At 35.5% G+C, this 12,637-nt stretch overlaps 1 protein-coding gene across 1 annotated transcript in view; it reads left to right on the top strand.

The window, feature by feature from the left end:
• ARAP2 (ArfGAP with RhoGAP domain, ankyrin repeat and PH domain 2) overlaps positions 1-12,214 on the top strand; it is a 103,045-nt gene extending 90,831 nt beyond the window's left edge. Inside the window, exons 28-32 of the mRNA XM_053458355.1 lie at positions 5,952-6,034; positions 7,059-7,094; positions 7,763-7,826; positions 10,552-10,671; positions 11,755-12,214. Of these exons, the coding sequence (XP_053314330.1) occupies positions 5,952-6,034; positions 7,059-7,094; positions 7,763-7,826; positions 10,552-10,671; positions 11,755-12,105 (654 nt within the window). The 3' untranslated portion in view covers positions 12,106-12,214. The remainder of the gene's footprint in view (positions 1-5,951; positions 6,035-7,058; positions 7,095-7,762; positions 7,827-10,551; positions 10,672-11,754) is intronic.
• Positions 12,215-12,637: the final 423 nt, after the last annotated feature.

The following is a 12,637-nucleotide window of genomic DNA, read 5'->3' as shown; positions in this document are numbered from 1 at the left end:
CACAGGTGCCGGGCATTAAAACCCCCTGGAGCTTGGTGAGCAGAGAGACTGTTGGTGAAGAGGAAGTTCCCTGCTCTCCCAGGGCAAGCAGAGGCCCTGAAGAAGACCATCCCTGAGTCAAGTGAGGCAATACCTACCTGGACCTGTGTGTGCTGTCTGGGGGAGGTTTTCCAGAGCCTGGCGTAGCTGGGTCTGGCTGGGAGGTTGAGGTTGTGGGTGATTAGGCTGGTCAGTCTGGGCCAGCATAGTTTAGTTAGAGAGGGCTCCAATTGGGAGCTAGGTTTTTGTTCTTATGATTTGTGTTTTTGCGTTTGAGCGATTAAAAATAAAGCACTGTTTTTGCTATATATATATATACACACACTATATAAATAAGGTGTATTTTTATAAAATGAAAAAGTACTTTCAATGCTACACTTTGCTAACATTATACTTTAATCTATCCATATGAGATTTCAGGTATGGGGAAAACATTTTCCAATTTGTTTAACTGGGTATTCCATTTTTTTGTATGGCACAATGATGACTATATATATATATATATATATATATATATATATATATATATATATATATATATATATATATATATATATTGAAAAATGTGTCATATGTGGTTAAGAAATAGAATGTGTGAGAATGAATCACAAGTTCGTATATATAAGTTGAACCACTGGAAAAAAAATCAGGTGTTTATATTATATATGATGATGACTGGGAGTTTTGAAGAGATTGTAATGAAACTATGACCTTGAGATGCCTCCTTAGGGACCCAGCATACATATCACTGTATAATACTCATTATATGTGCATACAGACCTGTACAGTGAATGATTCAATGACTTGTAATGTTCCAGAAAAACCTTCTATAATTAGAAGACAAATCTGTTTTATTTTCATTTTTATCTCTGTGAAATTGGGCCCCAGCTTGAATTTTCATTGTACTGTATTCAGCTCTACAAATAAGCACATCCAGGGCCGGCCCGACAATGGAGCCGAGTGGGGCAACTGCTCCAGGCGGCACTTTTGAAGGGGCGGCACTTTGCGGCCCAAAAGCCCTTTTTTAAAAGCAAAAGAGAGAGAAAGGGGCGCCGAGTGGTTTTCGCTTACCAAGCTGTCAGTACCCGCTCGGCGCCCCTCTCTCCTCTGCGGCTAGTCTCCCTGTTCGGTCTCGGTGCCGGCTTGTAATGCTGAGTGCCGGAAGATTACCTCATTTCCGGCGATCAGCATTACAAGCTGGCACCGAGACCGAACAGGGAGACTCGCAGCAGGACTGCTGAAAGGTAAGTAAAAGGGGGGGGGTAAGGGTAGATAATAGGGAGGGACGGAGGGAGAGGAAGGGTAGATAAGGGGGGGGTGGCATTTTAAAATTCGCCCCAGGCGGCATTTTGTCTTGGGTCGGCCCTGAGCACATCCTGAAGTCATCTTTCTGAGCATATTAAAAAAGTAAAGTCTAGTAAATAAATGTACCGAGTGTAAACACATAGAAGCTTATTATTTGATGCCTTACATGCTGCATACAATTACATTGGAACATCCTGGGGAGATGAGATAGGGTTGAAACATGATGGGAGGGTAGGGCAAGGCACACACAGGTCTTGCTCCTATTGAGAGGAAAAAAGGACAATAAGGCTGAAGAAGTTGATAATGAATGAGCAAAGCCAAACGTCATTCCCCACACCTGAAGATCGAAAGTGCTGCTCCAGTCTCCAGTCCATCTTGCTGGAGAAACCCCTACAATAGTGGAGGAAGGGAATACAAATACCAATTCTCCTGGAAACCCTCCCTTTAGCCCAGAGAAAAACAGAATTGGTAGAAAATAAGGGATGGCAGTGTCAGGAGATGTGAAAAATGATTCACCTTTCATCTTCTTCTTCCTCTGAAATTACTTAAATATACTCTATATCCGTTAATGTAGCATTTTATTAAGATATCAACACACCCTTTCATATTGCAAACAACCTTGGACAACTAGAGAAATAGCAATAGGTAAAACATGGAAATAAAGAAAAAATGTTACAGAGTGGCTACTCTTTTTTAAAATTTCAAATTCAAAATGAATATTTATTTGCATTCATGCAAATATAATTTGTGCAAGTCAATAAAGCTAAATATTTATATTCAAATCCCTGCTTCCATTGCTGTTCCTACAGGGTATGTATATGTAAATGTTATTGCGGGGGGGGGGGACACTCGTGTGTGTTCCCAGGCCATCTACCTTCAGTTCATTAACGCCTTGTCAAATGCTTAAGGCGAAGAGTAGGATACGATGTGTGATACAACAAAAAAGTGAAATAACTGATTATGATTTTCATGGATAAAAATAGAATTTGTGATAAACCACCGTATGCTCTCATCTATGTGTTTCTAGCAGGTGTGCTTTATTTAATTGCATATTTTAGTAACTTTTATGGCAATATTTAAGCAACATAGAAACAAGTTATTTAAATGACAATTTACTCAGGAAAATCTGGAACACTTGTGAGCATCGAATTAGTCAGAGTAAAAATATTATGGGCTTTTCATCTTAATGAAAATGTGTAATTAAAACAAATAGATATATTCAAATTGTGATGTTTCTAAAGAAATGTGCAGCAATGTTTACAACACCTTTTTACCATCCAAAAATACGTATATTCACACTAATCAACACAAAATACTTTATGGTCTTTTAAAGCCGCTCGGATGGAGTTTACAGCCAAGCAGCTTGTAATTCCTATATAGTTATAAATAAGAGATTTTGCATATTGTGTTCAAATTAAAAAAATAATATATATATATATATATATATATATATATATATATATATTGTATGGTCAATGTAATATATCATTAATGAATTTGAGATAATCTTACCCTCAACATGACAATTTTTGTTTGTTATTTAGCCACTTATGTGCACCTGGACTCACAGGCAGCATGCTGGCCAACCGCTAGGCATTTGCAAATGGGCCAAAAAGGATTTGGACAATTTTTTTTGTTCGTTTTTGGCCCTTTCATTTTTGGACAATAAATTCCTTTCGAGTGGGCATTTAGATTTGGAAACGAAATTCGTTGTTTGATGCCCACTTTTACTCTCACTTTCTCACCTCTCATTTTTGTTCACTCTCTCTTGCTCTCTGAATGTCTCTCTACCTTCTTTGTCAACTACTTCTGCTTCTGTGTATCACATCTTCTTGTTTTCCTTTCTCTTCCCTTCTATCTTCTCTCTTCTTTCTCTTCTCCTCTTTCTTTGTCCGCATCTCTGCGGATATAACCTCAGCCAAAACACAAGGTAATCTTAGGGTAAAATGGCAAAGCTTCCGTTGATGTCCTCTCCCTCGACCCTCCAATTGGGAGAGAGAATGTCCCTGGAAGCTCCATCATTTTGGCTAAAATTCGCCAGGTGGTTATGTCTGCGGAGTTGTGGACAAAGAAAGAAGAGAGAAAAGAGAAGAACAAGAAGATGCAAGACGCAGAAGCAGGGCTACAAGACACTGAAGTTGCTGGCAGAGAAGCTAGCAAGAGATTCAGAGAGTGGGAGTGAAAGAGCTCGGACAAAAATTCAGAGCTTTTTCATGGGAGGCTTGGCCTCGTTTTCAGAGATTTGCATGAATTGACACAATTTTGCTAATTTAATTACGTTTATTACTGCATATTTTGCTGGATATGTTGTCCATGAGAATGAGATAGCAGTTACCTAAATTAGGAAGACCCCAAAATACTTGGGAGACATTCCCCTTGATCTTTATTTCTTCTGTTCATCTTTATAGCTTATAGTCTTATCCTAACAGTATTTTGTTATACTCAACAAAGCCTAATTCTTCCTAGACTTAAGTTCTCTACACCAAAATAATAAGTTTAACCTCACTGGGACTTATGTTTCTCCATTTGTGACCAATAGAGTACAACTATACTGTAGTAGTCTGTGCTTTCTGGGTTCGGTGCCTCAAGTAATGGTACCTCATGGTAGTAAAATTAAATTGAATTTTCTGCATTCAAAAATTAAAAATTCTAAATATATTACTCTATGACACAGGACAAAAACAGAAGAAAACAAAATTGCTCAATAGAGTGACTGATGTATTTCATCCATATTGGTTTTTTTTTATCAAAAAAATAAAGCCAGGATAATTAAAGAAGAACTCTCTCGTTCATTAGTTTTATCACAACTAGAATGATTTATCAGAACTACCTAATGCTGTGCTCTTTTCCTGTTTAAAAAAGTTTAATTGTTTTGGACATATTTACTTTACAAGCGAGAGACTGTTTATTATTTAAGAGAAGTGGAGACGTGTGGCAAGAAGTGGCAAAACCATATCTAATGAATTTTCTGTACAAGGGAGAAATTTACATGACGTCTTATGTTTAAAGTTTAGTATTTGCAAAATGACCCAGATAATAAGCAATATTAATATATCATTCTATCCATTAGCAATGTAATTTGTTTCTCTATATTCGTATCCATACAGCCATATTAATTGGCTATGAAAAAAGTATGCATACTGTAAAAATGTCTGTGGAATGCAGCACTTTCTTTTAGGAATAACAAAAAGCCTATTTTTAATAATTAGCTATTTTAGGTAAACCTATGTGTTTTAATCAGGTTAATAAAAGCACAGCATTAAATCTTCTTGATTATGTGTCTTTGCTAGAACACTTTGCAACAAAAGCACAACAAAGCAAAAAAAAATCTACATCTAGATGGAACATTTTTTGCACTTTTAATGTTTCTTGGAGGTGTGCTTTTTTTTTCCAGATTAATATCTATTTGCATAAGCTTGCATGCTATAAAAGCATGAATGTTAACTAAGTGTTACTTGCATTTCCTTTAAAGCTTGCAAATATCTGTTTGAACTCGTACAAGAACTGTTTGATACTAGAAGTTGTGTTAATCAAACATTTTATGAAAATGTAACAGAATGCCTTATAAAGAATACAAATCTGGTGATGTTTGTAATGTTGCGAAATAATTTACTTTGTTAAAACCAGTGATTTCAATATAGGTCTAGTAAACAGAATTGTTGTATTGTAATGTATAGAAATGAATAGTCTTTTTATGTGCTTGGAACTAAATTCTTATGACCCTGCAAAAATATTCTGCATACCCACAATATGGCAAGAGAGCACAGATAAAAATGCAAACAAATATTATTGTGCAAGGTAACAAATTAAACATGTGATAAAAAAAAGTGATAAGGTTTGCACATGCACCTACATTTGTCATAATAATATTTTAGTAGGTGGAACAGAAGCTTTATTTATTCTATTCGCAAAAAAAGCCCAGTGGTCATTTAAGTAAAGGGTTAATATAATTGACCAGATTTCTGTGACTTTAGATTTTGCAAGTTTCACGCGAGGGCATGTGAATTGAACTAAACATGCATGTACTCACCTGAATTAAATTGTATAAAGCAAGACAACCTTTGCTCAGGGGGGTGAGGGCCTTAAATGTATAAAAATAACCCAGTGGGAGGCACATAGCATACCTTGTACCTCTCACACATCCCCATCCCATTCACTTCAATTCTGCAAGGCAGAGATGGATGGAGGGAGAGAGCTGTGGGATGAGGTCTGTGCAGAGGTATATTCTAACTCGTATAGTAGGTTGGCAGACCCTCTTCCACAAAACTGGGCACAGCTTGTTGTGTGTGCTCTGGTGGGCCTCTCATGGCACTTAGAAACCTCCTGCAAGTGTATGCGAGTTGGGAGATATTGTTTGTGAGCTCTAATGCAAGTTGGTTTTAGTGAATTTGCAAGTTGGGCTTTTGTCAATCTCCTATAAGCTTGCTGCTCCAAACTCTTAAACTAAGTTGCAGCAACCACTTACAATTTAGACAATAAACCACTTTGATAGTAAGTAGTGGGTTGCTTTAACTCCTGACACTTCCTGATATTTCCATGTATTTGTTAAACTTGCTGTCTATCTATATATAAATGTTGTATACTGTTTGTTATTTGTTTTAATGCAGAGTATTAAACCAGAGAAAATGTTGGCAGTTGTTTCTTGCAAGTTGTATATTGGTGTCAAAAGGAAATTAAAACCACCAACAAGGTAAGCAAGAGCATGTTTGTACATTAAAAATGATACTAATATAGAAAGCTATAGTTATCAAAGACGAATAAACTAATGGCTCTCTTATCTAAAGCTGTACATACATTTGCATATTTGCAATTTATTAAGTTTATATAGTGCTACTAAGTTTATTTCGTGTTCCCAGCATTTAAACTGAGTGATCCAGCTTCTTATACTGGTAAACACAAACACCTAAAACCTTTTTTTATTACTATAACATAAGCACCCAATCACATGACTACAAATAAGACGTAAACATTCTCAAAGAAAATATCAGTGGCATAAAACTTGGCATGATTGCTGCTATTCCAGTAAATAAGTAGGGTTTGTATTATTTTATGGGAAGAAAACGTATGTTACTTTAGATCTTTGTCTATTTTGGCCCAATAAAATGTATTCACTTCAACTAAAGACTCCAACCCAATGAAAGTAATTATTCTAAATAGATACATTTTTGCCAGTCCTAAAATGTATTTTTGTCAATCATGTTTACCACAGAAGTTATAATTTACAACTTTGCAGCTGTCAGTAGTAAAAATAAATATTCAATACCCATTTTGAACAACAATTATAAAACATTTAACCTTCTCAAATGTAATGCAAATAATAAAGTTACCGTGTCTCACAAAAGAATGAAAGAATGTGTTTTATTTGTACTTTTGTCTACATTATTTTACAGATTCCTGCTCTGCCCACTTATGAATATTATTAATGTCTTGCATTAACCCCTTAATGACAAAGCCTGTACATGTACGGGCTCAAAATGCATTGTTTTCAATGGGTTTTGGGACCGCCCATTGTCCTTAAGGGGTTAATGTGCTGAAGACAGTTTAGTAATTTTTAGGCAGTTTTTAGTTTAATGACAGCTCAATAAACATTTCACATTATTCTAACACATTGTTGTATTAAAGCAGGGCCAACAAAGCTTAGCAACACATTTGTTTCCCTATATAAATTGTGCCTCATTCTAGCATAATTTGATTTTCTTTTTTGTTTTCAACAGCTTTGGCTTAACAATTTATTTTGAAAATCACCAATGGTAAGAATAATTGGTTTTCACTTATAGACATTAAATTGAAAAATGTGTATAATTAGCAGATACAGGCTAAACTAAATTCAATGTTTAATATAAACATTTTAATTAGTGTGTAATTGTTTTCCTTTTAATATATAATTGATAAGCATAAGTGAGAGTTTTTCACTTGCTTAGGAAAAACAAGCACTTTCTGTATTTTCTGTATTGTATGGCAACAAAATATTGATATTAAATAAAGAAAGATAACAAAGGATGTTACAATTAAAATTAAAGAGAGAGAGAGGGAGAGATATGACGCTGCAAAAGCATATGGGTGGTTTCTAAGTAAATGTAGTTTTTTTCTGCTTTTGAAACTGCTGCTTCAAAAACAAAACTTGGCTTCATGACTACAAGTTCGAGGGCACATAAGTACAATGTTGATAAGATTAACTGAAATCAAGAAATTGAGTATTAAAATTCTATAACTGTTTCTTATGCATTATTTAGTTTAAAGAGTATTACATTAACCAATGTTCTAACTAAGTAGAAAAGCACGAGCAAGGCCATATAAATGGTATAAAATATACAGCACAATGCTAATACGACAATATACTGGACCTAGTAAGTGGCTTAAAATACTTTACTTTGAATAATAAAAATTTAACAAACTATTTTTGTTCATGTTTTTTAAGGCATCTCTGTTGCGATTCAAAAGAAACTCAAATGGAATGGTTGTACAGTTTACTCAATGCTCAGGTAATGAATGCACGTCACTCTCAGCTTAGTAATATCTGTAGGTATAGCTTAAGCACTTGCCAGCTTAACAATAATACTTGATTAGGTAAATGTCTCCTTTTCTGCAGCTTCGCTTCTTGTCTTGCCACTTCCTGTTCTTCGCTTCTTCTGACACCTTTCTTGGTCCGCTTCACCCCAAAAAGGTAGAGCCTTAGAGAACTCGTTCTCCCCCGAATAGAGAGATTTGTGGAGAAAAAGAGGTGCAGAAAAGCTTCTTTCTCTGTTGATCCATCTGCATTATTCAGGCCTGGTGTAGTACATCTATAACAGGACAGAGCCTCTTTCTCATTCCTCCAATAGGGGGAGAGGATGTGCAATGAGGCTTCACCCAGTTATGGAAGAACACCAAGCCAGAATAACACAGATGGATGCTTAGAGAAAGAGAGAGGTTCCTGCCTGTCTCTTTCTCCACTAATCCATCTGCATTGTTCTGGCCTCTTGGAGTACTTCCAGGAGGACAAGTTAATAGAGCAGATATAGGGGAGAAGCAGCCCAAGAAAGAAGACAGAAGAAAGACGAGAGAATGAAGAAGAGGCAAGGCAAGAAGCAGAGGTGTGGAAAAGGAGACAAGGTAACGGAAGCGTTTGCTGGAGAAGGCAGGGAGACATTGAGAGAGTGTGGGAGCGTAAGCATAAGAGATTGAGTGAAAAAAACAATTACATTTAAACAAACATTTTAAGCTGCTTCCTTGAGTTTTCAGACATTTGTACGGATTAACAAAACTGGCAAAATGTGTTACAATTACAATTTGTACAAGTCTGAATGCACAAGTTTACTATTCAGTAAGAGGTGCACATAACATATAATGCTTATAGACTCCATTGATTAATCGTACAGAAATTTCAATAAACATTTAAGTAGTCCATTGTGTCAATGTAGGAAGAAATCTGTCTGGTTGAGTAGGTAGCAACACAATAGCTATAAAACAGGGCAGACTTTGTATTTTTTTTTGCAATTTATAACTATTTATTCACATGTAGGAATGTAACTTTTTAGAATCTTCAAGGCTGAATGAGTATATTACTTGTAGAAGTTAATCATCCTTTATAAAACAATGCACGCTGCTAATTGATGCTTGTAAGTGCTTTGTAATAACACCTATCAGCTCAGCGTACTGGATCTGAAAATTTCCTCTTAATTTTACTGAACATGATTGAACGCTTTTAAAACAGACAAGATAATTTTACACATACAGTAATGAAATGAATCAAATCAAACTGCTGCGACCTTGCCCACCATTTATCTTTTCTAAGGCAATGCATTTTTACTGTAGAGCTGCATGAATTTTGTTAAATAGTACTTTGTCATTATGTTCTATGTACTTTGACATTTCAAACAGGTTAAGTGTGCTTGTTATGAAGAAGGCCGTATATTAAATGGAAAACTTCCCTAAAGAAAGCCTTGTAATGGCAATACGAAAAACTCCCAAACATCCATAGACTTGTAGAGGAATAGCACAGAAATACTAGAACATTATGATTTCACTTTACATTAAAAAAAAAACCTTTACGTTAATATTTTCCCAAATGGCAAAGTTGACAATTGCCCTAAATTTGCCTGGATAATTGTCCTAGTCTGAAAGCCTAACAATTGCCACAATGGAGGGCATCATGGATCTGTGCAGGCAATATGGCTGCCAAAGTAACTGAGGTTATGAAGAAGCCTTTGTTCACCCATAACCTTGGGGTCATGGCTTGTACAGGTAATACGGCTTTCGAGTTGTGCAACTCCCTGAGGTTCCTCAAATGGCAGCTAGGCCCTTGACACTTAGCATCATGCCTAACGTGCAGAATAGAAATCACAACCAGTCTTATATTATTATAATACAAAAAAATGTTGGTTTTAGCTAAACAAAAACAGAATATGGATGATTATCCTTTTTAAAACTATGAACTTCACTCTATAGAAAACGCTTGGGAAAGTCAGTGTGGGAAGGCGTAGGGAACACAGTTTACTATTGGAAAGCCTTAACAAATTGTGTAATAAATACAGCTATTTCTTTTAGAGTGCATGACGTCTAGAAATCCACTAGAAAATAATAGTGGCTCTATAATACATAGCCACTAGCTAAAAGTCTTCAAATAAATACAGACTTTTCTATCACGGATACTCTTAGATCATATATTTCTATGAGTTTTACCGTTTTTCTCAGTGCATTTGCTTGTTCAAAAACACGAATGACTGATATAGACCAACGTGGTCATCTTATTTATGTTGATCATCCTCAAACATTGATAGCAATGATTTAAAATAGTTGTGAACGTTGCTTTGAATATGTTCTTTTCTTTAATTTGTTGTTTCTTTTAGGTACATAAAAATAACTGTAGATTGTGGTAGGGTGAGCAATCCCTGTGGCTTTTTTCCTACAACAGTTAATGGGCATAAGGAAGGTATAGCAGGCTATTTCCTGGAGCGTATGTCAGATTGACAGTCGCTTATGTGACAAACCCCATGAGGCACAATTCACATAAAGTTGCTGTGATTTTTTTTTTTGCAGCAATTTTATCGCTATGACAGCAGCTCACCTGATATAGCCCTAAAGCTTACACTTGCGGTAAAACTAAGAAACACCATTGTTGATAGGATTTGACACTGCAACCAGTTTACAAGCCGATGATTAATGCAATGTGAGACAAGACATACTTGTAAAAAAAAAACAATAACATATATGATTTGCATTCCACAGCATCCCGGTGATGTTTTTCCTAGGACCAAAAAATCTGAACAACCAACAACAAACCAAAATTCAAAAATGAAAGAATTTAAAATGGAACAAGAGAAGGATATTGTTCAAATGAAACACATGGTAACGATGAGTCCCACTTCAATATACTTTATACATTCGTCCAAATGTTTTAAGTACCAATGTACTTGGTGAAATAATTATCTCCATAATACTACATATACCAGTGAAAGTATGATATTAATTAAGTATTTGAAGATTAAACACTAGGCTATTATCACTGTTTATCACAAGGAAAATTTGAATAAAATAATACGATCCTGATTCTGAGCAGGGTAATATAATTCACTAACTTAAAATAAATTGGAAATTTCTAATGAAAAAAAAGTTGTTACTGCTTCTGTTGTGCATTGTGTTATATACTTGCAGCAATGTCCATGTAGTATTCATATACAGTATATATATATATATATATATTATGTCTAGGCAGATTTCTTTCTTTATACATCTCACAATTCTACAATCTGTGTTATTTTGGAAAATTCAACTATATGGTTTTTGGGTAGCAAGGCACTGAATCCAATCTGATATTGGATATCCAGTCTGAAGTTTTATTCCGAGACTTGTATTTATTCACCTACACAGAAGGTTTTTTTTTTTTGTTTTTTTGTTTTTGTTTTTTTTTTTTTTACCTCTTCACTGTCACATAAGTGATTCTGGGCTTGATTCACTCTATGTTCAAGTGCCAGGCATAACAAGGCATGTGTGACAAAACTGATCACAAGCTCCAACTTGTATAGTAGTTTGCTAATTCACAGAAAAAAAAACAAAACCTAAAAAATAAGACTTGCATGTGACTTGCTAATGGAAAAATCTGCAATTGGACAAAAGTGACAAGCAGACTACCGCAGGGATCTCCTGGCCCACTACTATTTAATGTGTCTGTGAATGATCTTGCAGTGGGCATTGAAAAACATGTCCCTGTGTTTGCTGATGACACAAAATTAGGTAAGGTAATACAGTCTGAACTAGACCTTATTTCCCTGCAAGGGGATCTGGTCAAATTGGAAAACTAGGCAGCCAAGTAGCCGGGGAGCTTAAATAAATGTGCAAATGACACCTTGTGATGAATGTTGTTGTACTAAACTGTCACTATTAAATTAATTATAAAAATTTTATATTAACATAGTTTTTTTGTATTTCAAGGATGATAATGCATGGCCAGACAAAATCATGCTCAGAATCAAACAAGCATTATCTAAAGAGGACCTTAGTTCAACATTAAAACAAAGGGCATCGATGCTGACTGAATTGGAAAATAAAGAAGAAGGGCGCCTTACAAAACACAAGAAGCACTATAGTTTGGTAAACCTTTCCATGCCAAGCAACTATGATGGTGGCGAGATGCACAGCAAAGACTCAGACTTTAGAGACCTAGACCAATGCAACAAAAAGCCTTTGGCATCCAAAGCAACATTACCGCCAACGCTTATAAAGGAACTAAGTTCAGTGATACAGAAAAAACAAAAAAGAGAGGATGGAATGAACCAGATGTGATTAACAAAAGACTACAATGCTTACTGGAATGTGAAATGTAGGTTTGCTGTATATGATAATTTGATTACGTGGAAGATAAATAACAGCACTCAGATAAATAACAGCACTCAGCTGACTTCGTAAAAGCATTCAATCTTGCAAAAAAATATGGAAACAAAAAAAAAAACTGTTGATACAAAAGTTTCCTTATATCTAAGATGTTAAAACAATTGTATGGTAGGTGAGCCATCATATAACTGATTTTCACACTGTTTTTTCACTAAAGTGTTGAATTGTCAGTTCATTTGACCACATTTGAATGCACTTGTTTTTCATAGCCTATAAGGCAACGTGTAAATTATTCTTTACATAGATTGTTTGCATTATCCTGTGATTTTATATTTTGCATGTTGCTGTTGAAGTAATGCAATTTGACTTTCAGTGAGCATGTCCAAATCTCTAACCAGGGGCATTGCTAAGGGGGCTGAAATTCTATCAGTGGGCAGCCCTAAATCGAGAGCTGCAGTAATACACCAGGTATGACGAGTGTCAC

This window comes from Spea bombifrons, chromosome 1, assembly GCF_027358695.1.
Source record: "Spea bombifrons isolate aSpeBom1 chromosome 1, aSpeBom1.2.pri, whole genome shotgun sequence".
NCBI classification, from domain to species: Eukaryota; Metazoa; Chordata; class Amphibia; order Anura; family Pelobatidae; genus Spea; species Spea bombifrons.
The sequence above is the reverse complement of the archived record's forward strand: the minus strand, read 5'-3'. Positions and strand labels throughout refer to the sequence as shown.